Source organism: Eubalaena glacialis, chromosome 13, assembly GCF_028564815.1.
Source record: "Eubalaena glacialis isolate mEubGla1 chromosome 13, mEubGla1.1.hap2.+ XY, whole genome shotgun sequence".
NCBI lineage: Eukaryota > Metazoa > Chordata > Mammalia > Artiodactyla > Balaenidae > Eubalaena > Eubalaena glacialis.
Genome location: NC_083728.1, coordinates 91,019,732 through 91,046,293, shown reverse-complemented (window position 1 = coordinate 91,046,293; position 26,562 = coordinate 91,019,732). Strand labels below are relative to the sequence as shown.

The 26,562-nt window shown below is 57.8% G+C and overlaps 1 protein-coding gene and 1 long non-coding RNA gene across 8 annotated transcripts in view; one reads left to right on the top strand and one right to left on the bottom strand.

The window, feature by feature from the left end:
• Positions 1 to 25,304, bottom strand: part of TNRC18 (trinucleotide repeat containing 18) — a 104,177-nt gene extending 78,873 nt beyond the window's left edge. For 5 of the 7 annotated variants that reach the window (XM_061208383.1, XM_061208388.1, XM_061208389.1 and 2 more), the window contains exons 1-2: positions 3,764 to 4,134; positions 1,429 to 1,861 (exon numbers count right to left, since the gene is read on the bottom strand). In XM_061208383.1, the coding sequence (XP_061064366.1) occupies positions 1,429 to 1,615 (187 nt within the window). In that variant the 5' untranslated portion in view covers positions 1,616 to 1,861; positions 3,764 to 4,134. Of the gene's footprint in view, positions 1 to 1,428; positions 1,862 to 3,763; positions 4,135 to 5,589; positions 5,658 to 24,910 lie in introns of those variants that run through there. The other 2 variants (XM_061208385.1, XM_061208384.1) reach the window with 2 other exon arrangements.
• On the top strand, positions 4,907 to 25,691 carry LOC133103120 (uncharacterized). Its single transcript, XR_009703191.1, has 3 exons — positions 4,907 to 4,955; positions 23,968 to 24,132; positions 25,333 to 25,691. It is a non-coding gene; the product is annotated as an uncharacterized LOC133103120 (long non-coding RNA).
• The last annotated feature ends 871 nt before the right edge of the window (positions 25,692 to 26,562 follow it).

Below are 26,562 nucleotides of genomic sequence, written 5' to 3'. Positions count from 1 at the left end.
CCGGGCAGAGCTCCTGGGGGACACGCGCACCCCAAGGCCACGACCCGGTCCTCGGCCCCCCCGCAGGCGGGGATCTTCGCGCTCCCGGCCCCCCCGCCCCCCGTGCGTGCCCCTCCCCCGCCTGGCGCCTCACAAAGGCCCTTTGTCCCGCCGAGCCCTGGGACTCTGGTTCCTGAAAAGTTCCAAGAGAAAAATCAAAGAGACAGGCAAAAACAGCGAGTGCTGCCGAGCGGGCTGGGTCGGTGCGGCAGGGCCAAGGCGGCTGCTGCGGCCCAGAGGTGTCCCCTCCAAGACCCCAAAGCCAAGGGAGCGTCGGGAGCTCCCCGAAAAATCACAGGAATCCTAGACTACGCTTTGTTGTGGGAGAGGTGGATTTTTTAAAAGTTGAAGCGTGGGACGCCAGGCACAAAGCTGGAGGCAGCCGGGGGAAGAGGAACCGGGTTTTCTGCGGCGGCCGAAGGCAAGTCTGGAGGTCCCCGCGTCTCCCTTCCCACCCCGCCGGACTGGAGCGGCCGAGGCCCGCGTGGGGCAAGCTTCTTCCTCTCCAGTGTGGTCCCCACCGAGCCTGGGCAGCCCCTCTCTGGAAATGGCAGAAGCCACCGGGCCTTCTCGGCCACCTCCTCCCGCGCTTCCATGTCAGACCCATGGTGTTCCCTCCGCCGATCGTGCCCCGCGGATCCGTTCCAGCGCCACTTCCTTCCCCTACCTTCGGGATGGCGACTGCCCAGGGTCTGCATCCCTGCCTTCCCGCAGGAGAACAAGGGGTCCCCGGGGCCGGGGTTGCTGCCCTCCTCCCGGGGGTGTGGGGTGGGGGTGGGATGAGGGGTCTCCCAAGAGCCGCCAGCCGCCCGCCCGCCGGAGGCTGCGTTCCCAGGGCTGGGGTCTTCATCCGTTCGCACCCTCAGGCGCCGGGGCTGGCTGGAGACCCCGCACGAGAGTCGAGAAGCTAAGGACCGAACCCGGGCCCACGGCGCCTGAAAGAACATTTGCCACGAAAACTATTCTGGCTCTGGGAGCAGATGTCTCAAAGGGTATGGAGCTGGTCTGTTCTTTTCTCGCCCAGATTTTGAGACCTCCAGCCCAGGCTCGAGCTGCAGGAGTCCGGGGTTTGGAATCGCCCCTGGTGGCTCCGATTTCGGCAGACTCGAGCGCCTTGGGAGGGCCCGACGCGCCGGGGAAGGCAGCTGAGTCGCGCGCCGCTCTCCACCGGCGCCTCCAGACTGGCCTCTGCCCCGGGCCCAGGGGTCTCCCCGGCCCAGGAGCTGAGCCTGCCCGCAACCCGTGGGCACCCAGTGGACCGGCCGAGGGAGAAGGAGGGGCCGAACCCCCGTTGCGAACGCCGGGGGAACGGACCTAGCACTTTCCCCGGGCCTCCCTCCCAGGATCCCGAGGACACAACAGGGGGCGGGCACCGCGCAAGGCACTTACCCGGGTGCGGGTGGAGGTTGAGGCCGGCCATGTACTTCCCGGGCGGCAGCGCGCCGGGCAAGCCTGAAGCGGGCAGGCGTCCGGCCGTGGCGGCGCCCACGCGGTGACTGTCCATGGCCAGGCCGGACAGCAGCGGCGGCGGGGGGCCGTGCACAGACCGCGGGGGCCCGAAGTCTCGGCCATCCATCCTCCGCGGGAGTGCCGCGGCCAGCCCCCCACCCGGCCCGCGGGCCTAGTTCAGTGGGACCTAAAAGTTCGGCCTCGACGTAGTCCCAGAGTCCTCGGGCGGCGGGGGCTCCGCGGCGTGCATGGCGGCGGCGGCCAGCGGGGCTTGCGCTCGGCGGCGGGCCTGCGGCCCGAGGCGCACAGACGGCCGGTGTTGGGGCCCTTCCGGGCGTCCAGGCGGAGCTGCGCGAGGCGGCGCACAAGGCGTCTTGGCGGGGAGAGGAGACGGGCCGCAGAAGAAACAGAAAGGGGAAAAAGAAAAAGAAGGGGAAAAAAGAAACAGGTTCAGAAAGTCGTCTTGCCGTTCGGGGTCGGGGGCTGCCGATGTGGTGGCCAGAAATGAAATCGGGAGTAGCCCCTTTTCCATAAAAAGTTAAATTCCATGCTCCTTCCTTCGGCGGCACCGGGCTCACGGTCAACGGCTCAAAAGGTGGCCGGTGGCGCGCTGCGCCCCAGCCCAGACTCTGCCTCGGCAGCTCACGGGTGCTCCCGAAACTGGAGAAGACCCCTCGGCCGCGCCCCGAGCGCGTCAATACAAACCTCCGAAGTGTGTTGGATTCCTGGGCGTCACATGCTCCGGGGTTTCAAACAGTGAAACCTTTCCATGAGCAGTTCGAAATGTCTCCCTAAACACTACGTAACTATCTGATCTGGAAAGTTTAATACTTAACCTTTGGGAGCCCTTGTCTCCCTTTTCTGAGTTTGGTTCCCCTGAGCTCGCCCCGAGCCGCAGATTAGTAGTTTTTTCATGAAAGAGGGTGCTAAGCGGGTTTATTATTTTTAAAGAGACTCATCGCCCCCTCTCTCCACCCCGCTCGGGCCACTGTGAGTCGCAGAGCCTAAGTCCGAAGAGCCGAGACGTGGCATTCTCGCCTGAGGACTGGAAAGAATCCTTCAAAACAAGCTTTGGTTTCATTTTCCAACGCCCTGGCCTGGGAATCCTGCGGCCCGAGGACGTGGCCTGGCGCGGGGGATTTGGGGGGCGTCAGAGGGGAAGGGAGGGACTCAAGGGTGTCGCTCCTACCCTAGCTTGCCCCCAACCCCAAAAATAACCTACAAAGAAAACCTTCGCGTCGCGGGCCGACCGAGGGGCGCCTCCCCGAGCGTTGGGCAAATCCCCCTGTAGTTCCAGTTTAAAGCTGTTTATTTAAAAGATTTGCCGATTCCCGTGGGGGCGGGAGGGGGTCTGGGAACCAACCCTGCCCTCGCTCTCCGTCTGCCCTCAGCAGCTCGGATTCCTGATTCCAAGAGGCCCGGGCGCTCCTAGAGCCACCGATCAAGCCAAAGCCACCGGCTCCCGGGTGCCCGCCCTGCGCCCCGCGACCGGCGGCCAGGCCCCGGAGCTGCAGATCCTCTCAGCCGCAACCCCCCGGCGTCCTCCAGCCTCCCTCCCCAACTTTGCTAAGGATGCTTATTTTAACCCGGTTTTGGTTACAAACACCCCCTCCCTCCCTCGCTGCTTCCCATCAGGCTCTGGTTACCAGATCCGCGTTTACTTTAGAAAAATCTAAGATCGCCACATCCGAAGATACATGTCAGGCGATGAGCTTTCCGTGATTTAAAAAAAAAAAAAATTCTTTGTGTAGCTTTCTTTTAAAAGCCAGCGCTTCGGGTCATGCCCCAGCGCCCCACTTTGGGGAAGTCGGGGTGAAGCCCCCCGGAACACCCTTGCTCTGGTAGAGAAGCTGGCTCGGCCATCTGCGGGCTCTGCTGCGTTCTCCCTACTTTTCTCCCCCTCTTAAATGCAGTTAAAATGGCTGAATTCCGGCTTTTAATTAAAAACAGCCTATAATCGAAAACGTCTAGGCGTCCCTGGCTCCCCCACCGCCTGCCGGGAACCGAGAAGGGAACCGACGCCCCTCGGCCCGTTTGGGCGGGCTAGAGCAGGGCTGGGGGCTCAGGTGGGCGCCCGGGGCGCAGGGACTTGTCCCCACCCCTCCCGGGGCACCCCACCACGCCGGCCCTGGTCCCCCGATTCTGTCCTCGGGAGCTGGAGAGCTGCGGGTATCCCCGGCGCACCCTGAGGGGGGAGGCGGGGTGGGGGGCCATCTGGAGAAGTTTGGAGACCATCGCGCCCGGCCAGGGGCAGGCGGGTGGCCCGGCGGCGTACCTGGCGCGGCAGGGCTCCCGGCTCCAGGCGACGGCGACTCCGGTGGCGGCCCCGGCTCCCGGCGCGGCTAGGCGCCCGTGCTGCCCGCCATCCCGCGGCCGCTGCTCCCCTTCGCCACCCGCAGCCGCCTCACACTTTTTGCCCGCCTTTCCTTTTTTTGGTAGAAAACCGCTCCCCGGGCCGAGCGCTCGGCGCGCCAACTCCTCCGCCCTCCCGCGGCCGGGCTCCCGCAGCCCCCGGAAAAGCCAGCTTTCCTCCCGCCGAGCTCCCCGCTTTTTAATAAAATCCAGGTAGCGCCGGTTTAAAGAATCCCAAATCTCCATATACAGCCCGGGATTGGAAAAGGTACATTACACAACCCCCCTTTCAAGTTCCTCTCGCTGGATCTAAAAAAAAAAAAAAAAAAAAAAACCCGCGGGGGGGCGGGAAAGGGGAGGCTGGGGGAGGGGAACACTCTCCGGCGAAGAAACACGCATTGTTCCCGGGTGCCCGCCTCCCCCCAGACCTGCCCTCGGCCGCCACCCATTGGCCGCGCGCGCCGCCAATCACGCGCATGTAAACACCTTGGCCCTCAGCCATCCCTATAAAACCAATTACGGACGAAGGGGCTCCAGCAGTTTCCAGGCTCCCCTCGGTGGGGCTGAATGATCAAAACTGGTGGTGAGAATTTTTCCGGGCCGTTTCTAGGCAGCCCTCCCCCTCCACCAGCTCGGACCCCCCCTTCCTCCTCCTCCTTTTTCCTCCCCCCTCCCCCAGCGTCTGGGCTGAGTGATCAAAATAGAGGAAGATGGTTGTCGCCGCAATCCAGGGCTTTGCAAGGCGCGGTTTAATGGGCCGCCTGTCAGCTTCCTGCTCGCAGGAGGAGGTGACAAGCCGAGCGAGCCGGGAAGAGCCAGAGGCCCGGCGGGCTGCACCCCGGGCCCGGGCCCCCGGCTCCCCACCTCCCCTGGGGCGCGCCTTCTACAACGCGCGGTGGAGACGCCAAAACGGACAAGGGCTGCTTTTTCCCTCCTCCCCCCACCCCACTTTAAAACAAAGCAGCGATTCATTCCCTCCCCGAACTGCGCGGTTGGGTGGGATGGGCAGGCGAGAAGGCGGTTTTCCTAGCCCCGGTCTGCGGGTTCCTCCCTGAAACGCGGTGTCAGATGGTTACTGATTAATATTTTGGAGAGGCCGCGGCGGCGGGCAGCGGGTGAGTCTCTAATCTCCTAAAAGGGGTTCCTATAGAAACGCGGGCCAGGGCGCGCCCCCCGCTCGGCCCCGGCCGGGGCTGCGGCGCTTTGCACCGCGCCCCTCCCCGAAGGCTCTCTTTGCGTGGGCGCTCCCCTCCCTTTCTCCCCCCCCAAAAAAAAATCAGAGCAGAAAAAAGGATTAGATCGGTTGAGCGCGAACTGACTCCCTCTCGATTCTGACATCTCAGCCTATTAGCATTTCTCCACGGGGCCTTCTGAAACCTATTAAAGTGTAATATTAAAAACCTCTTGGCTGGGGGCCTCTCTCGCCTTCCATCCGCCGTGCCCCCTCCAGGGAGGGCGAGACCGGGGGAAAAAAAATCTGTTGAGCTCAGAGGAAGCAGCAGCCAAGCCCAAAAAGTGCTTGGCTGGCCGCGGCAGCCGGAGGGGGAGGGGAGCCCCAATCCCCCAGACTTTGTACTTTTATTTTGCGCTTTCAGCAAAATCCTTTCTGGGTTGAGTAGCCGGGAGCTGCCCGCGGCAACCTACTTGGCTGCGGACACGAGGAGTGCGGACGCGGTCGGAGGGGCAGTCCTAGGGGCCCGCACCCTCCGCAGCCCCGCGGGGACCCGTGCCCGGCTAGGCATTACGTACCCTCAAAAGGAAGCTTGGAGGGGCAGAAATCCTTGCCGATCCTGCCTCAGAGAGCAACCGCGGTGATTAGATTTTAATTAAAACTAGAGAAGCCCGCTCTTTCGCCCTGCGCTGCGGACTCAGCGTTTTCGCATCGTTTGTTCTTTTTTTTTTTTCCAATCCATTTTTAAGGCAACTTTTCTGGAGGGGGGGGGAATGAGCTAGTTAGCGCCCATTCGTTCTATTTTCTTTTCTCCACTTTTAGAAAAAGAAGGGGGGTAGGCTTGGAGAGCGAACTGGGGGTGTCTAATTTAATTCCAGTATAAATTTGAGGAAAAAAGTTCAGCCTCTTGAGGGCAGTTTCAAGTTGCCCTTCCTGGAGCCTCCTGCGCTGGTTTCTAGGCTGCCCTCTTTTGGAAGCTGAAGCTCTGCGTGGGGGGGGGGGGGGGAGGGAGGAGTGAGAAGGAAAGAAAGCCACGAAAATAGCCGGAGCCGAGGGGAACGAGCGGCGGAGCAGGGCACGCAGGTCTCAGTGGCGGCCGGGGCGGCGGGAGGCTCCCGGTGCAGCCCCGGGACGGCCAGAGCAAAGACGGAGAGGAGAGGGGGGTTAGAGAAAGGAGGTATTGTGTCTGTGTGCCTTGGGGGAGGGGGGTGGTGCAGAAAATAAAGTAAATGCAGTTGAGCTGCACGAGGCTGCTGAAAGCCAAGACAGGGGAAGGGGCCGTGCGTGGGGTCGCAGCCCGGGTGGGCGCCGAGTGTCCTCCAGTCTTATCCAGAGGCCTCTGTGGGTTCCTAGTAAACCCTCCCACTCCCGAGCCCCCATCGCTCAGTATTCAGACCCCAAACACTGAACCTCCATTCCATTATCCCCCGCCCGGGATCTGGAATGTTTTTCTTTGTTTTAATATAGCTCAAGAAAAAATATGTATGTTGAGAGCGTTGGGGTGGGGAATACAAAGGACTTGCAGGGTGGAAAAAAACAAAAGCCTATTTTTATAAATGTTTAATGTTTTCACTCCTGGATGCTCAAGACGCCGTAATTTTGACGGCGGGGTATGTGTGCCATAAATCATTTAGTTGCTAATAAAAATTCTGCCTGTTTGCCCTGGATTTGCCAATGGCGTTTGCATTTTCCAAGTGTGCACCTGGATGGAGTGGCGAACCAAGCCTGCATTTCATTAGGGCCGAGGTTCGGGGCAGGCGAGGCCCCCTCCCCCACCCACACCCCGGGTCTTTGTGGGCTGCAGCCCCCTTGCGCTCCCCTCCCTGCATATACCCGCACCCGCGCGAGCCGCTGCGCGGCCCTCCCGCCAGAGCTCGCCCGGGTGCAGGGCCTGGAAACGCGTAGGTGGCGGCGGCGGCTCCCGGTTCCCGGCCGCGCAGCGGGGCTCCCCGGACAGACCCTGCCCGGCAGTGCCGGTTCTCTGAGCTGCAGCTCGAGTGGGGGCGCGAGCCGGCCACGCCGAGGAGCCACCCGCCTCGGACGACCTACGCGCGCCCCGATTTTTGCCCCCTCCCGGCCTGCGCCCCGCGCCCCGCTGCCCGGGTGCCCGCAGTCGCTGGGTAAGCAGCGGCCGGGAGCCATCTTTAGGGTGGGGGACGGATCCCAAGCCGAGTGGTGGGCGCAGCCCAGGCTCCCTCCAAGACCCTCGCCATTCGTAGGGGGCATGGGGGACACCCCTGGCCGGTCTTCAGGGTCTGGGGAAAGAAACACCCTCCCCGCTTTGGTGGCCACAGAAACGTAAAAACCAGGCCGGGGCGCCCTGCGCGGAGCGGGTAACAACACGCAGCCCGCAGTCCTCCCGGGTCCCGCCGCCATCTTCCACTCCCTCCCCCCACGTATGTGTTTACTCGGCAAGATCCGTAGCCAAAAAGTGTGTTGACGCAGTGTGTGTGTGTGTGTGTGTGTATTTTGTACTAGCTGGGCGGAAAATCGGCTGAAGGGGGGAACCTCCTCGCAACCCCAAACCTCAGTTCCCAGAGAACCCGCCCAAGCCAGCACTTTTGTCCGCGGCCATCGTGGGCCGCCAGAAACGAGGCCTTTTGTATATTCCTAGGCCTCCAGCTCCGTGGACGCGGCCTGACTGACAAAATTATTTCGCTTTGTTTTAAAACCCAAGGACAGGCCAACCTTGGATTCAGCTCTCCCTGGCTACGCCTTTGTCACTAGCGGGCGCAGTCCCCAGCGCCTCGGTCAATCCTGTCCTATTCAGGGCCGAACACGGCGCTCCCCGGAATCCTGGTGTGGCCGACCGCTTGGACGCGTTCTCCCCCACCCCCTTACCCAGAAAAGAAACCCGCATCCTTTCCTAGGCGAGGACACCCGAGCCACCTCCACCCGTCGCCCCGAACGGCCCTTCGCGGTGGGGACCGAAATCCCCGCGCCTCCACCAGCCTCTCGGTGAAGGGAGCCCCGGGCATTCGCCGGCCTCTGCTGCCCGCTCGGGAAGCCGTGACGCTGTCTTTTAAGCGCCAGTTTCCAGGTCCGACAACCAGGGAGCTCCTGGCCCGGGTGCCGCTAAAACCCGGAGAGGCCCCGCCCGGGAAAGCTAGGCTCGCCATCCCCTTGCTGGGACTGGCCCAGTCACGACTCGGCGCCGAGCCGAGGTTCGGCCAGCGCAGCCGAGATGGGTCCCGACCCGCCAGGAAGACCAAGGACGCGGCGCCAGAGCCACGAAAGCCGCAGGGACCAGGGGGCACGGCGGGCAGAGCCTGGACCGAAGAGCCAGGCCCGGCCCTGGCAGATCCCGGCGGCTCTCGGCTCCGCCTCCGGCCCTGGCCTCTTCCCCCGGCCGGGTCGGGTCTTCCACTCTACTGTTTGGCTCTAAGGGAGACACTCTCCGTGCGCAGGGGGCTGGCTGCAGCCATAAATCTCGGCGCGGGGCCCTCCTTCCCGCTGCACGCACGGGTACTCCCGGTCGTCGACCCCGCGTCCCTACCGCACCAGATGCCCTGCTCTCCAGGTCAGGGCCTGGGGGCCCCGAGACTGCGCAGGGAGTCAAGCCAGAAGCTTCCCCTTTCACCAGAGAGAGGGAACGGCCCTGTCCACTTGGTGCCACCATCTTCCATCCCCGCGGTCACCGGACCCTGAGGTGGCCTGGGCCTCACCGCATCGCTGCCTAGGGTAGGGGCGCCCGGGCGGGTTGCTTACTCCTAGGAAGGCTAGGTGAGGCTGGGATGGGTGCGCGACTACCCACCTGAGCCCAACGCCGGCTCTACCTGTGCCATCGAGGGGCGACATCAGGGTCACAGTGGCTTCTCAGAACTCAGCCTGCCACCCCTCTCTGCAGACCGTGCTTTAATCCTGGGCCGTTGTTCTGCCCTTGGAGCCCTCTGAGGGCGCACCATGCGGGGAGGGGGACTTTTTCTGTGTGCATCGAGGACCAAGCAGGGTGTCTGCAGGCGCTGTGCCTGTAGGTAGGGGCTCATCTGGTTCCCCACCCGGTGCCAGCCCATCTTCTCCTCCTTGCCGGGGATACCTCCGGCTTTTCCCCGTCTGGCCCCAGTTCGGCACCCTGGTCGGCCACCCGCTTTGGCACAAATAGGCAAACCATCGGGAAAGCAGGAATTGGTCCAGCGCTGGTAGCAGCCTGGTAGGGGCGGCAGTCTTTCTACCCCGGGTGGGGGGAAGGGGGTGGGGGGGATACAGGGGTGCAGATCCAGACAGGGTGTATTTGCAATAATAACGCTTAATGTCACTAGCTTTGTCTGTCTCTTTACCAGAGGGGCGGGGAACAGGCCTTGGCGCTGGCGACCTGCATCAGGCGGTTTGCTCTATTGATGGGGACAACCACCTCCGAACAGCCACCTCTTGCTCGGGACTTCGGGTGGGGACAACCGCGGAAGGGGGAGGCATTCACCCCTCCTGGGTGCCTCCCGAGAGCCTCACTGTGCCAGTGACACGACGGCAAACTGGCACGTGGCAGATGCCGGAGGCGGAGGGTTTGGAAACCTTGCTGGGAAACACTCACCCAGGGAGCTCCTTCCTAGAATTTCTAAAAGCACATTTGGAGGGACCGAGGCCCTGTGGCCGAGCCCAGGAGAATTTGAGCACTCGCCTCGGCGGCGGTGGAACGCAGCCTGGGAGTGGAGAGGCGGCTGAGCCACATTCCAGCCGCGCCTCCCCCCTGGGCCCCAGCCCCGCGGCGCCCCAGGAAGCGCCTCCGAAAACAAAGCTCTGCGGTTTCAGCCCAAGGTTAAAGTCCACCGTGAGCATTTTTCCCCCAGAATCCAAGAGCGATTGTGTTTCTCCAAATAAACCACCAATAAATCAGCACTGGGGCCGCCTGCTGAGGAGCTCTGCTGACCTTGGGGAATGGATTTCCTGCTAGACCCGTCAGAGGACGGGCATGGGGAGAGGGACACCATGCCAGCCGTGCCCCCTCCAGAGAGAAGCGGAAGAGGCACTGGCCAAGGGCATTCATGGGGGTTTAGGTGGTACTGGTGTGCCCGGAGGGGACGGGGCGGCAGTGCCGGCTTGTGGGGATGTTATTGTGGGAGATGGTCGCTTTGGGGGACGCTGACCGCGTGTTCACTGAGCGCCCAGGGTCCCCGCCCTGTTCTAGGCGCTGGGAAAGAGACATGAGAGACAGAAAAGGCCTCTTTGGGGGCCTTCTTTGTCCGGGTGTGCCTGGGTGTGTTCCCAGCCAGTCTGTGCGGGTGTGACTAATGGGATTTATGTATGTCAGCACCAGGGTGACTAATGGAGGGCCCGGCAGCACGTGTGTTTGGGGAGGGGTGTGCCTGCCGGGGGGCGGGGGGGCGTCGCTGTACCTGGGGGGGGAGGAGGGGGCTACCCGGTCCCCTCCTCGAGGTCCCCGTCTCCTGCTGCTGGTTCGCAGCTTTGTTTGGGCCTCTGAACCCCTGCTTGGCAGGCCCGTGCATGCTGAGACTCTGCAGCAAATTCCTCCGCCAGCCTGGCCCCCAGAGGCGCCTCCATCCCTTCCCACTGGCCTGACCCACGTGGCCCCTGCAAATCCAGCCCGTCCCACCCCCTTCCATAGCAGAACCCTCCAGCTTCCTCTCTTTCGGTCTGAAAATTCCTTCTGATGCAAACCCCTGCTTCGTGCAGGCTTGGACAGCCCTCTGACATGGGTATTGTCACGCCCATTTAACAGACCAGAAACCAGAGGTTCAGAAAGAGAAGCAACAGGCCCACACAGCTAAGATGTGGCGGGCGTCCTCAGCTAAGCCAGGCAGGGCGCTGGGGATACGATGTGGAGCCCCTGCATCCCTGGGAGCCCCCATCCTGACCAAGACTAGCTTAGAGAAGGTAAACGGCCAGCTACACTAACCCAGCCTGCCATCCCCTTTCCTCCCCCGTCCATCCTCTCCACCTTCTCCTGGGGCCTCTCTCCTGCCCTCGCCTGTGGGGGAGGCAACAGAGGTCAGAGGTTAATGGGAGCCCATTTGGCCTGGGCCTAGTAAGGGCAGGGCGAGGTCAGGCTGACCCAGGGAGCCTGGCCCGCACTCCCATCTGGGAGGGGGCTGCGGTCGGGAGTTCAGGGGGCCAGGGCTCCCAGTTCTGGCGGAGCTCGGGCTCAGGACACACCCCCAGAGAATCCCATCTCCCCTCCCCCTCTGGGTCTCCTGGTTTCTGACACACACACACACACCCCCCCCCCCAGTCTCTGGGCATTCCTCTGGGTGTCTGCTCCCTGCATATGCGTTCTGTCCCACACATCTGTGCCCCTGTTAGAGACACCCTCGTCAAAAGGGTCCATGTGAGCCACAGAAGTGGGGTGACTTCCCAAAGTCACCGAGCCCGGGTGGCAACAAGCAAGCCAGCCAGGTTTCAGCCCAGCTCTGCACCTCCGGTGCTCCCTGCCAGTGCTCCGTGGCCCGTGGTGGCATCTCCAGGGAGGGGACAGCAGGGCAGCAGGGCCTAACCCTTCTTCCCAGGTCTCCCAGGAGTCTCCCATCCCCGGAGTCTCCCATCCCCACAGTCTCCCAGGATTTCTCTCTCTCTCTCTCTCTCTCTCTCACACATACACACAGACACACACACACAGACACGCGTGCTAATCTCTTCACCCCCCTCCCTCCTTTTTTTTTTTTTTTTTAATCCTTCTTTGGCATTTTCTTTCAAACAGAAAATAAAATTATTTCCCATGGCTGCAGCTTTGAAAGCTTCCCTTGCCTTCCTGCCTCTCTCCCTCACCCCCACCCCCATGTCAGTCCATTTCCAGAGTCAGCAGAAAGTCAAAAACAAACCCAAAAAGATCAAACCCGACAGGCCCCCCTTCCCGCGCCCCTCCACTTTCTCTGCATGTCTCCGGCTGTCTCCACCCTGGAAAGGAGCGGGAGGTGGGCCCCCCACTATACGCGCACACATGCACTCGCATACTTTCTGTGCCCACAGGGAGTCTCTTAAGAACCTTCTAGAGCCACCCTGCCAGAAAGGCCTGCTTACATGGTTCCTTCTGCTGGAAATATGTGGGTTCTCCCCCACCCTCCCCTGTCCAGCCCGGCTCACCTGGCCCAGCTCCCCGGACCTTCCTCTGGGAGGCCATCTGTTGTGTGTTGAATACCCCCCAAAATTCAGATGTTCAAGTCCTGACCCCCAGTACCTCAAAGTGTAATATTATTTGGAAATAGGGTCTCTGTAACTGTAGTTGTGATGAGGTCATACTGGAATAGGGTGGGCCCCAATCCAATATGACTTGTGTCCTTATAAAAACAGGAGACAGACAGAGGCAGAGGCCTGGAGCACATCCTCCCTCACAGCCCTCAGAAGGAACCAGCACTGCCCACACCTTGATCGTGGGCTTCCAACCTGCAGAGCTGAGAGAGAATACATTTCTGTTGTTTAAGCCACCCATTCTGTGACCTTTTGTTATACCAGCCTTAGCAAACTAATACACCGTCCTAATTTTTTTTTTTTTCTTTTTTCGGCCGAGCCACATGGCTTGCAGGATCTTGGTTCCCCAACCAGGGATCGAACCCACGCCCTCGGCAGTGAAAGCACAGAGTCCTAGCCACTGGACTGCCAGGGAATTCCCATACCATCCCAGATTTAGGTGCCCACAAGAGTCAGGCAGGAAACGCAGATAAGCAGAAGTGGGACAGCATCCAGAGGGGATTACTGGTCATATCCCAGACGGTAGTCCCCAGGGGGCTAGATCTGCTGTTGTTCGTGGGAAGCTGGTGCATCAGTCAGAATGCGCTAGGTTATGCTGCAGTGACAAAAATCCCCATCTCAATGGCTTATCACAACACATACAATGTATTCTCCCTGACACATTGTCTGCTCTGAGCCTGGGCAACCCTCCAGGGCAGCTGAACTCCATGTGGTGACTCAGCACCCCAGGCCACTTAAATTTCCTGAGTTGACCACCTCCGTGTGAGGCCATCACAGGGAAGAGAGGATCATTGCACAAAGGACTTTCACTGCCAGAGCATTTATCATTCCTTATATTTATCCACTTATGTTTAACAAATACTGGTCAGGCTCTGTGCTAGGCCCTGACGATAAACTGGTAAACACAGTGGACCAGAGTCCTGTCTTCATGGAGCTTACAGTCCAGTGAGAGGGACAGTTGGTTAACAAAGAACTCTTAAGGGTGGTGAGCACTGCCAAGGAGAAGGGCCAGGAGCAGTGGGAAGAGCCAGACCATGCAGGGCCTCAACCTAAAGCAAGAAAGAGATGTTTTCAGTGGGTCCCACAACTAGGAAGCCCAGAAGTATAACACCTTCAGGTATGGATGGATCAAGGACATACACTGCCCCCTCCCTCTCAATTTTAATTCCCTTTCCATTGGACCCATTCTCTCCTACAAACATCCATTTTCTCTATGTGGTAGGATATGGCCAACCTCACATCTGCAGCAAGAAAGAGGCAATGCCCCAGGAGTTTATCGGGAGAGATGGTAATGCTGGACAGAAAACAGACTGCAGATGAGCTGTCTACCCATCACACTCTTCTCTAAGGGCAAGATCTAATCAGACCTGAGGAATGACTGATGAATGAGATTTATCACACAGCCTTGTCCGAGAGGCAGAATTTCACCAAGGGGATTGTACTGACCACAAACTTTGCAGCCTCTCCAATCGCCCCTCCACCTTCCGCTCCCCCTCCTCCTCTTTCTCCTCCTTCTCTCTTGTTGTCTCTCTGTCTCTCTCAACACCCTGCCCACACCGGCACATCAGGTCACAATTCCAGTTCCAGATGATTAAATGCCACACTGTGGGGCATGGGGCCTGGCTTCCCAAGTGGCTGTCATGACACACTGTATCTATGAGGATGGCCACACAATGTGTCCCTTCTACTCTGCGACCTTGACATTCCTCTCAGTGGAGGTAGAACCTTGTGTCTCTAACCAGACACATGAAGTGACACTGTGACTTCCAAAGCAAGGTCAGAAAAGGAGACGCAATGTTGCCCCTTCCAAGCTGGGCTTTGAACTCAGTTCTGTCCGTCCCTGGCCGGGCTGCCCTTGCTGGGGGGTGGTGACTGAATGACCACGGGAGGAAACAGGAGGGAACTGAGGAGTCAGCCCACCTGGGTTCAAGTCCTGATTCTGCCATTCACTTGGTATGTGACATTCACAAGCCATTTCCCCTCTGAGCCTCAGTTTACCTGTCTGTAAAGTGGAGCTGAATGAACCTCCTTTCCTGGGATCAAGTGAGAGTGTGTGTGCCTACAATGACCATGCAGATGGCCCCGACATGTTCATTCTGAACACTAGCAGGCGCTCAGGTAGCCAAGGGGGCCTGGAAGCCCCGTGCCCCAGGTGACCAGCGCCTCACTCCCCCTGCTAGTGAGGGCTGGGTACCGAGCAGGTGCTCAAGAAAGGATGGTTTCCCAACCAGTGCATGGTTTCCCAGTGCACTGCATGCACTGTGGTCAGCCCTGTCCCCAGGCCACTGCCCTAGCACTTCTTGACCAGGACAGGACTGGAGCCAACGCTATTGCTTGTCTGGAGCCACCATGACAATGGCCATAAACTAGGTGGCTGTAGACAACAGAAATGTATTCTCTCACAGTTTAGACCAGAAGTTCAAAATCAAGGTGTCAGCAGAGTTGGTTCCTTCTCGGGGGCTGTGATGGAGAGTCTGCTCCAGGCCTCGCTCCCAGCTTCTGGTGGCGGCCAGCATCCTTAGCATTTCTTGGCTTAAAGCTGCATCACTCCAATCTCTGCCTCCGTTGTCACAAGGCTGTCTTCCCTCTGTGTGTGTCTTCATGTGGCGTCTCCTCTCTGTGTGGGTCTGTCTCTGTGCTTCTTCTCCTCTTCTTGTGAGGACACCAGTCATATTGGATTAAGTGTCCACCCTACTCCGGTGTGACCCCATCTTAACTAATTACATCAGCAATGACCCTATTTCTAAATAAGGCCACATACTGAGGTTCCAGAGGGTAGGACTTTACCCTATCTTTGTGCAACACACAATTCCACCTACAACACTGACCTTGGGCCCTTGCCCCTCTGCCTTATCCCAGCTCCAGGACACAACTCAAAGCCCCTCCTGCAGAAGGACTGGGGTCCTCCAGCCAGCCATGATGCAGAAGGGGAGACTGATGTCTCGGGGTGTAGGGGCAGTCCCCACATTCCCTAATCGGAGGGCCTGCAATCAGAACCTGAGTGACTTGGGGGGCTTCCCCTGGTCAGACGCAGGGCAGGCTGGGAGGAGCGGGAAGCGAAGCTGCCCACCCAGCAACCCTTGACAGACCCTAGAGTGAGGTCATCCACTTCCCCTGCTGGGTTCTACACCATCTCTGGGGTCCCTGGCAGGCTGAGCCCAATAACACACCCTGAGAAGGGGGAGAGAGAGGGACAGACTGGGAGTTTGGGGTTCATAGATGCAAACTGTTACATTTAGAATGGGTAAACAACAAGGTCCTACTATATAGCACAGGGAACTATATCCAATTTCCTGGGATAAACCATAATGGAAGAGAATATTAAAATCAGAATGTCTATATGTGTATAACCGAGTCACTTTGCTGTACAGCAGAGATGGGCACAACATTGTAAATCAACTATACTTCAATTTGTAAAAAATGATTTAAAAAAACCCCAATAACACACCCTGTTCTGGCTGCGTTTCCTTGCCTATGTCACTCCCCTGCCTTCCTTGGGCTGCCCCCCCACCCCAAGTAAACTACCTGCACTTACATCGTGATGGCAGGGATCTGCCTCTGAGGGGCCCCTCCTACAGCCACCTCCTGCTGACCCTGCTCCAGCCACCTCATCTCAACCCCCGAGAGGCCAACAGGGGCTCAGAAAAGGCCACCTCTGCCTGGGTCACCCAGGCTGCAGCTGGCAGGCCCAGAGGTCCTCCTGCACAGCCTTTGCTGGTCTGCTCAGGTGTGGTGTGGGCAACAGCACTGCTATGTCTTGGGATCTTGTTACGATGTGGCAGCAGAGGCCCAGGTGGGGGAAGGGACTCGGCCAAGGTCACTGGGCTGAATGGTGATGGAGAAGGGATTTGAACCCAGATCTCTCGGGAGCTCCTGTCAAGATGGTGGAGTAGGAGGACGTGGAACTCACCTCCTCCCACAAATGCATCAAAAATACATCTACAGGAGCTTCCCTGGTGGCACAGTGGTTAAGAATCCGCCTGCCAATGCAGGGGACACGGGTTCGAGCCATGGTCTGGGAAGATCCCACATGCCGTGGAGCAGCTAAGCCCATGCGCCACAACTACTGAGCCTGTGCTCTAGAGCCCGTGAGCCACAACTGCTGAGCCCACGTGCCACAACTACTGAAGCCCGCGTGCCTAGAGCCCGTGCTCCGCAACAAGAGAAGCCACTGCAATGAGAAGCCCACGTACCGCAACGAAGAGTAGCCCCCACTCGCCGCAACTAGAGAAAACCCGTGCACAGCAATGAAGACCCAACGCAGCCAAAAATGAATAAATAAAATAAATAAATTTTTTTAAAAATACATCTTCAAATGGAACAATTCTCACAGAACACCTACTAAACACTAGCAGAAGACCTCAAATACCTGAAAGGACAAGAAAGATCTCCACGGGACTTCCCTGGTGGCGCAGTGGTTAAGAATCCACCTGCCAATGCAGGGGACACTGGTTTGAGCCCTGGTCCAGGAAGATCCCACGTGCCGCGGAGCAACTAAGCCCGTGTGCCACAACTACTGAGCCTGCGCTCTAGAGCCTGCGAGCCACAACTGCTGAGCCCACGTGCCACAACTACTGAAGCCCACGCACCTAGAGCCCGTGCTCCGCAACAAGAGAAGCCACCGCAATGAGAAGCCCGCACACCGCAACAAGGAGTAGCCCCTGCTCGCCACAACTAGAGAAAGCCCGCACACAGCAATGAAGACCCAGTGCAGCCAAAAATAAATAAATTAAGAAAGATCTCCACATAACTGGGTAGGATGAAAGGGAAAAAAAAAAAAAAGAGGAAACGGGATGGGACCAGTGCCCCTGGGAGGGAGGTGAAAAACAGATCTCTGACCATCTTGTTCCCTCCCAAAGGCCCCCATCACCCCTCTTACAATCATCTCCTACGTGTTTGTCATCCCTACAAGCCTGAGGCTGTATCAGCCCACTTGCACCGCCACAACAAAGACAGGGCAGCTTAAACCACAAAAATATATTTCTCACAGTTCTGGAGGCTGGCCGTCCAAGATCAAGGTGTCAGCAGGGTTGGTTTCCTCTGAGGCCTCTCTCCTTGGCTTGTAGACGGCCGTCTTCTCCCTGTGTCCCCACATGGTCATCCCTCTGTGCATGCTTGTGTCCTGATCTCCTGTTCTCATAAGGACACCAGTCCTATAGGATTAGGGCCCACCCTAATGTCCTCATTTTAACTTAATTACCTCTTTAAAGGTCCCTTCTCCAAATACATTCTGAGGTACCAGGGCTAGGACTTCAACATATGAATTATGGGGGGAAAAATTCAGCCTGTCTTAGTCCATTTGGGCTGCTGTAACAAAAATACCATAGATTGGGTGACTTAAACAACAGAAATTTATTTCTCACAGTTCTGGAGGCTGGGAAGTCCAAGATCAAGGCACTAGCAGATTTGGTGTCTGGTGAGGACCCGCTTCCTGGTTCACAGATGGCTGTTTTTCACTGTGTCCACACGAGAGAAAGGACAGAGGGCTCTCCGGGGTCTCTCTTACAAGACCACTAACCCCATTCATGAGGGCTCCACCATCATAACTTAATCCCCTCCCTAAAGCCCCCACCTCCTAATACTATCACTTTTGGGGGTTAGGAGCTCAACATATGAATTTTGGGGGCACAGACATTCAGTCCATAATACAGCCCATGCCAGGGGTCCTTTGCTTTATTATCACTCTCTCCCCCATGCCCAGCCCAGTAGACCTCAGTCAATGTCCACTCAATGAATGAGTGGAATGACATCATTTTGGTAGGGTTTTCAAGGATGAATAGAAGTTTACTAGGCAGGGAAAGCAGAGACAGGCACTCCAAGCTGGAAGAACAGCCTTGCTAAGGTTTAGAGGGCCCCCAGCAGGGTCTGCCTGGCTCACAGATAGCATGCTGGGCCTGTGGGAGGGGAGAGAGTCAGGCAAGGCCTCCCATCCCAGGCAACTGGCTGTCCTGGGTCAGCACAGATGACAGTGGCCCTGGGATGCACATTGTGGCCCTGCTGACCTCCTGCCCATGAGCTGGGCTTGTCCACGAGGAGCAGGGCCCTATCACCTTGGCCCACAGGAGCCCAGCTCCAATGATTTTATTTTATTTATTTATTTTTTAAGACTTTTTTTTTTTAAATTTTGGGGTTTTTTAAAAATTTCTTTTTAATATTTTATTTTTTTAGTTTTTACTTTTATTTATTTTTTTAATTTATTTTTGGCTGCATTGGGTCTTCATTGCTGCACGCGGGCTTTCTCTAGTTGCAGCGAGCGGGGGCTACTCTTCATTGTGGTGCACGAGCTTCTCATTGCAGTGGCTGCTCTTGTTGCTGAGCACAGGCTCTAAGTGCGCAAGCTTCAGCAGTTGCAGTACGCGGGCCCCAGAGCACGCGGGCTTCAGTAGTTGCAGAGCACGGGCTCTAGGGTGCAGGGACTCAGTAGTTGTGGCTCGCAGGCTCTAGAGCGCAGGCTCAGTAGTTGTGGCTCACGGGCCTAGTTGCTCCGCGGCATGTGGGATCTTCCCAGACCAGGGCTCGAACCCGTGTCCCCTGCGTTGGCAGGCAGATTCTCAACCACTGCGCCACCAGGGAAGCCCACATATGAATTTTTGAGGACAGAACTCAGCCCATAACACAAGGCTAGGTTGTCAGAAAAGGTGACACACCTTTGTTCTCTGAGACGCTTGCTTTTGGAAACTTGAGCCACCATGGCAGAACTCCTGAGACCTCCATGTTGTGGGGAAGCTCCCACCACCTGGAGAGGCTGCGTAGGTGTTCCCGCCCACAGCTCTGGCTGAGGTCCCAGCTGATGGTCAGCATCTACCTTCAGATGGTTCCAGCCCCCTGGCCTCCAGTTATTCCAGCTCGCAGCTCTTAGTAACTAAACTTCAGACATGATGGAGCCTCCTGGTTCCTCTTTTCCTGTTCCACTGGGTCTCCACTGAACTCACTGTGCAGCGGGCTGTGGAGGCCTGGTCCTTGGGGCTGCCCTTGGGGAAGGGGCTTTCCTAGAACAGAGTGGGGGCCTGGGGCAGGGAGGATGGAACCAAGGGCAAGTTTCATCTGCCACTCTCCACCCTCTGTCTAGGGCAAGATGAGTTTAGTGAAACTCATGATGCCTCACTAAGCTGTGACCTCAGAAGATGGGGGCTGTGTCTGTCCTGCGTGTGGCTGAGCACCCTTCCCGCACCCCTCCCACCTCCGGGCCTCTGCCTGAGCTGGCTCTTACCAGCTTGGGAGGGCTCACTGAAGTTTGTAGGAATCTTGTAAACTGGTAGTTAAACACAGCTACGACTAAAAGTTAGGTGATAAAAACTTACAACTAAATAAACTATATGGAAAACAAAGATGGTGAGGCCTCAAAACTCATCACTTCCTAATTATTTTCCCACAGTTTACTCTTCTCTACTCTTTTGAGGCTGTTTCCATTTACTGGATCTGTAAATACACCACATAAACGTGGCTCGCTGCTCATCTCTGCCCAACTTCTGCGTTCAGTGGCAGCTCAGAGTTGGGAGTATTTACACCACGGAGATTGGCAGACGCTACAGATCAGGGCTTCCCTCCTGTCCACCCCTGAGAACCGTCCACCACTGAACATTTACCAGCACTTACCAGCCACTGCAGTGGTACCCACGGGGCGAGTCTGGGAGGTGGGTGGCCTGGGGTATAAGCCTCCTGTGGGTTTATGAAGCATAGCCTCAGAAACTCTTTTCAGCTTGAACCCCACGTTTTAGTTATCTGTTGCCACGTAAAAATCCATCCCAATACTAGTGGCTTAATACAATGACAATCATTTATTTCGCTTGTGAATCTGTAGTTTGGCAGCTCTCGGCAGGGTCAGCTCACCCCTGCCCTACGTGGTGTCTGCTGGGACATGTACTGGGGCTGGACACCCACCTCCAAGGTGGCTCATGTGGATGCAGGCTGGTGATCGGAGGTCGCCTTCCACATGGGCACTCCTCGGGACTGCTTGGGCTTCCTCACAGGGTGGTGGCTGAGTTCCAAGAGTGTCACCCCAAGACGCAAAGAACGGAAGCTGCCAACTTTTGAAGCCCTGGCCCAGACCCGGAACACTGCCCATTCTGTCGCATTCTGTCAAGCAGTCAAGGAGGCCACAGCATCAAGGGGAGGAGACGGGAACCCCACCTTCCAATAGGAGTGTCAAAGGATCTTAGGGCCACGTTCTCACATCGCCACCCCCCAGGAGGCCAGAGGAGCTGAGGCTGGCCCTTCCGTTGTCATTTCTCATTTCCTTTGGCACTGCTGCCTCCTTCCTTGGAGCTCTACAGAGGGCCCCCAGCATGCCAGGCTCAGCCAGGCAGTGGGCGACGACACCCGTGGATAGCGATATGGATGGTTCCCAGGGCCAAACACTCACATCAGAGTCCATTTTACAGATGAGAAGACTGATCCGGACCAAGATCACAGAGGTGGGATTTGTTCCCCCGTCACCCCCCTTTGTACCCCATCCACGTCCCCTGTCCCCAGTGCCTTTGGGGACCATGACCCTTCAGGCTTCCACTGACTCCAGCCAGACTTGGCTTCCAGAACATTCCGGGCCTCCATTGCTTGATGCTTGGGGGCAGCTCCCGACTGACGATGAACTGAGCTGACACGTAATTTGTACCTTGTGTATGAAGATGCAGTTGTTGCCAGAAGAGCTCTGAAACTCTCCGTGAAGGATTCCTATGCCTTCAACACAGCACCAATAAAATGAGAGTTTGAATAAATACCACTCAACCCACCCAGGCATGAAGGGGAAAACAGATACCTAAAGTCATGGGAGGGACTTCCCTGGTGGTGCAGTGCTTAAGAATCCTCCTGCCAATGCAGGGGACACGGGTTCGAGCCCTGGTCCGGGAAGATCCCACATGCCATGGAGCAACTAAGTCCGTGTGCCACAACTACTGAGCCCACGCGCCACAACTACTGAAGCCCATGTGCCTAGAACCCATGCTCTGCAACAAGAGAAGCCACTGCAATGAGAAGCCCGCGCACCACAATGAAGAATAGCCCCCGCTCGCTGCAACTAGAGAAAGCCTGCGTGCAGCAACGAACACCCAATGCAGCCAAAAATAAATAAATAAATAAAAAATACATCTACAAATGGAACAATTCTCACAGAACACCTACTAAACACTAGCAGAAGACCTCAAATACCTGAAAGAACAAGAAAGATCTCCATGGGACTTCCCTGGTGGCGCAGTGGTTAAGAATTCGCCTGCTGGGGCATCCCCCCACTGTGATGCACCTACCAGCCAAGGGGCTCCGGCCACCACCAGAAGCTGGGAGAACCTTCAGAGGGAGCACAGCCCTGCTGACTTCTTTTTTTAAAAATATTTATTTGTTTATTTATTTATTTATTTATTTGGTTGCACTGGGTCTTAGTTGCAGCAGGCAGGCTCCTTTGTTGCGGCACACGGACTCCTTAGTTGTGGCATGCGAACTCTTGGTTACAACATGCATGTGGGATCTAGTTCCCCGACCAGGGATCGAACCCCGGCTCCCTGCATTGGGAGCACGGATTCTTATCCACTGCACCACCAGGGAAGTCCCCCTGCAGACTTCTTGATTTAGGACTTCTGGCCTCTAGGATTGTGAGAGGATAAATGTCTCCTGTTTTAAGCCACTCACTTTGTGATAACTTGTTCGGGCAGCCACAGGAAACTGGTCCAGCACAATTCCAGCTGGACCAGCCTCCTGAAACCTGCTCTTCCCAGCTCACATTCACCGGACTCTACACCCAGAGGAGCTTGGAGTGTGGCCGGGAAGGTAGGCAGGGACCCAGCCAACCCAAGAATGCGGGCCAATGCAAACGGCCGTCCCCACGTGGGGAAGTTCTTTGTGGCCAGTGTCAGTTTTAAAACACGACCCCATCAAAAGGTGGAATGTGAGTCCCCACTCTGAACCAAGACAGGCCTGTGACTGCTTTGACCAAAAGCAGTCACAGGCCTCCACCAGCATTACCTGCCAGCACCACAGGGCTTCCTGGATCCAGGCCTGCCAAGCTCTGAGATGACCCACACCTCGTGACCGCACAAGAGACCCCAGGCCAGGAGCTGCCCAGCTGAGCATCTTCCTGATTTCCTGACTCGCAAAATCCTGAGCTAAATAAAGACAGTGCTGAGGGACTTCCGTGGTGGCGCAATAGTTAAGAATCCACCTGCCAATGTAGGGGACACGGGTTCGAGCCCTGGTCTGGGAAGATCCCACATGCCGCGGAGCAACTAAGCCCGTGCGCCACAACTACTGAGCCTGCGTACCTAGAGCCCATGAGCCGCAACTACTGAGCCTGCGCGCCTAGAGCCCGTGCTCCACAACAAGAGAAGCCAGCGCAGTGAGAAGCCCGCGCATGGCAACGAAGACCCAACACAGCCAAAAATTTAAAAAATAAATTAAAAAAAAAAAAAAAACAGTACTGAGCTGCTATGTCTTGTACCAATTGGTAGCATAGCCATCGTAACCAGAACAGCCACTGGGCCCAGTGTGGGCTAATGCTGAACATCGGTGGAGGGTGGCCAGGACAGGCCAAGTGCCTTCCACCCACTCCCTGGCTGGGCGAATGCACGCCAGTCTGATGTGCCAGCATCCTGGAGAGAAAGCCAGCCATAAGGCTGACACCTTCGGGGTCGGGGGTCTCTCACCGGCCCCAGTGGCTGCGCTCCTGGCAGATACACGCCCCCACCTGCGGCTCTCTCCATGGCCACGCCCACCACGACCTGCCCAGCCCACAGCGTCTCACACGCAGGGCGCTGGGGCCAGGACAGGTCGGCCAGGGGCCTGGCTTCAATAGCAGCCACGAGGCCTTTATTTTGTCTGCAGCCCTGACTGCCTGGCTCCTCTCAGGCTGCTTTGATGTTGGTATTTAGACATCACGCGGAGAACCTGAGCCTTCCCAGAGCACAGCCGAGACCCACGAGACCCACGTGCACATACGTGCATGCTCACACACCTGCTCCCCAGAGAAGCCAGTGGAGGTCACTCCAGAGCAGCCCCCACCTCTGCCCAGCCCGCCCTGCACATCTGGGCCAGCGTCCAGGGGCTGCCGTAACTTAGTCCCACGCGCTGGGGGGCTTCCAGCCACAGAAGTGCGCTCGCTCACAGCCTGGAGGCCAGGAGTCCGAAATCAAGGCGTCAGCAGGTCCTGCTCCCTCTGAAACCTGCAGGGGGCCCTTTCCTGCCTCTCTCCCCACTTCTGGGCATGCCCGACACCCCTTGGTGCTCCTGGGCTTACGCCTGCATCACTCCAACCTCGGCCTCTCCCATCACATGGTCTTCCCGTGTTTCTGCCTCTTCCTCTTCCTCCAAGGACACCAGTCACACTGAATCAGGGCCCACCCTAATGACCTCATCTTAACTCCATGGTCTCTGCAAAGACCTTACTCCCAAATAAGGTCACACTCACCGGTAACAGGGGTGGGGGGATTAGGACTTCAACATACCTTTTTTGGGGGAGACATAATTCAACCCACAAAAGCATTCTTTGGATGGTTCTGAGTTCAGGCTCCCCCTCCTCTGTGGGTGCCTCCTCTGGCCTCCCAGGGCCCCTCACTGCCCCGTCCCAGCCTGGACCCCTGTGTCCCCTGCCTGACGACTGTGGGTGTCTTGGGGCAGGAATGGCCATATTCCGCTCGGCCTCCAGGTGCCACATGGTACCCAGAAGTTCTCCTGTGGGGGGAGGGGGAGGCTCTCAGGCACACAGGTGGGTGCACCTGCCACACGCAGGAAGGACCAAGCTTGCTCCTGCCCAAGATGACCCCAGCCTCTGCCCTCAACCACAGGCAGCTCATGGGGTCCAAGCAAACCAATGGTTAAATTTTTAAAATACTCCCGAGCCAGGTTGTGGAGAGCTGCTGCCCGAGCCCCTTCGACCTGCCAGTACCTTGGCCCTCCCCGGGACCTCCGGACTCCCCAGTAGCTGAAGGACGGACACCTGGCCCCGCACGGGCCCCGGGGGCACCAGCCCAGGCTCTGTCTCCTCTGACTGACTTCTGCCGGCTGTAAGTACTGTGAATGTCACCCTGATCCTCACCCAGACAAGCCAGCCCCAAGCTGGGGGCTGGGCTCAGCCAGGGAGGAGTGGTCCTCAGGATGCGGCCCAAGCCTGTGTCAAAACAGGGTGTGCGTGAGAACAGGCATTCGGGGCCCGTGGCAGGTGCCTCACAGGTGTGACCCCATGGAGGTCATGTCCATGCTGAGCAGCTGTAGGCAGCCGGCTAAGGAAAACAAGGAAGCCACAGAGACCAAAGAAGCTTGTCCTCATCTGGAAGGCATCTTCCATGCCCCCAGCCCCTGTGGGGTGACCATGGTGGGGAATCAGATTTGGGCAACGAAAGGAAGTCCTCCAAGGGCCCCCAGGGGTGAGAAGGTTACGCGAGATCTGGGGCAAGAGAACCTTCCTGGCAGGCCTCTACCCTTCCGGAGCCTCTCTTTATCCTTTGGGATGCTTTCAGCTACAAGTAACAGAAAACTCGACTAACAACAACTTAAGCCTACCACACCATTGTAAAGCAATTATACTCCAATAGAGATGTTAAAAAAAATTAAATAAATAAATAAAGTCTACGTTACTTAAAAAAAAAACAACAACAACAACTTAAGCAAAAAAGGCACTGATGCTCTCACAAAACAAGAAGCTTGGGTCAGGGGAACAGAGGTAGGTTAGATCAGCAGCTTATTCACCTCCGACTTCAATGCTATTCTTCTGGCCACTGCCTCACAATCAAAAGATGGTTGCTGAAGTTCCAGACATTCTATCCCACGTCTCGTTATCCTTACCATTTCGGTGTACGTTGGTCCAGTTGAACTTCCAACTGCCAGCATCAGCACATCTGAGGGCTTTCTCAGCACCCACAGCTTGACTGGGTGGGGATGAACACCTTGATGGACGGGAGTTAGTAGATCAGATGAATGTCCTGCTCCCTCGCCCCTGGGTGGCAGGGCTCGGAGGTGTGTACTCTTCGCTGTCTCCCAGGGGGCTTGGGCACTGGTTGCCCACGGCGATCACCTGCTCCCTAACACTCCTTTTATTGGCCCTTCTTTATTCCTGCTTCACCTCCCACTTCCCGACAGGGGTTCCCTCACTTGCCCTCAAACCCTTGTCTCAGGGTCTGCCTCTGGGGAACCCAAGCTAAGACAATGTCCTAAGACAGGAAGGAAGGAGCAAAACTACTTCCACTGCTTCTCCCTCTTTTTACCAGGGCAGGAAAACCTCCCCCTCGCCCCTGCTCAACTTTGCCTCACGTCCCATTTGCCAGAAGGGGGTCACGTGACTACACTTACATGGCTCGCTGGTCAGCTGGTCAGAGCAGGTGAATTTCATGACCGTCTCCATCCAGTCGGGGCTCAGCCCCTGGCCTGAAGAATTGCGGCGGCTGCCTTCGGACAATTCAATCTGCCAAGCTGTCCCTGCGAAGGCCAGCCAGGCTGCGGAGGGAGGGAGCCCTGGGCCTCCGCTTCCCGGGGGCCAGGTTTCCTCATCTGTAAAATGGGGCTGAATATACCACCTTTCAGAGGTGATGTCCGGTACCTGGAGTGCAGGACACGATGCTGAAACAAGGGGATTCAGGGGAGTGGGGCACTGCTGGCCCTCCCTTCCCTCTCAGCCCCCTGCAGTCCGCTCCTCCGCTCTGGTGTCAGCTGAGGCTGCAACAGCTGGAATTAATGAATGAAATGCATGCTTGTAACAACTTTGTTGCTTCTGTCTTTCTTCCCTCCCGCCTGCCCACTCTCCTGTCTGAGAGCTTACTGGGGGGCAGTGAGGATTTAAGAGGGTGGCAGGAGCCAGGGAGGAGCCGGCCGTGCACTGAGCACCTCCTGCATGCAGGCTCCGGCAGGCGGGGCGTGTGCCCTTGGAGCGCATCAGATTCCCCCTACCAAGGCCCCCCAGGCCCCCCCAGGCCCAGAGGCCAGTCAGTTTTAAGACGAGGGACAGAGGCTGACGGGCAGAGGGGAGCGCCTTGCTTGGCTGGGCCAGACCCAGGTCTGTGTGGCCTCAGCCCTGCTCCCCCTCCACCCAGGAGCAGAGACAGGGACCCCAACATGCTCATTAAAGGGCCAGAATCCTGTGACTTAAAACACAGCCTCCCAGATCTGAAACCAGGGAATTCAAAGGCCTTCCTCAGCCTGGGAGACAGGCCTCCTGCTGAGCAGAGGGCAAGGGAGGGGGAGCCGGGCGCTGTGCTGAAGTTACAGGGGTCCCAGAGGCCTGATGACAGGGCTGGGGCAGGTAGGGGGTCCAGCTGCCTTGGGGGCACCACAGTACCTCCTCCCCCTCCTCCCCCTCCTCCCCCTCCTCCCCCTCCTCCCCCTCCTTCCCCTCCCCTTCTCCTCCTCCTCCCTCTCCTCCCCCTCCCCTTCTCCTCCTCCCCCTCCACCTCCCCCTCTAAAAATGCCTTCCAGCTTCCGCCCCTGTGCCTGAAATTCCACCT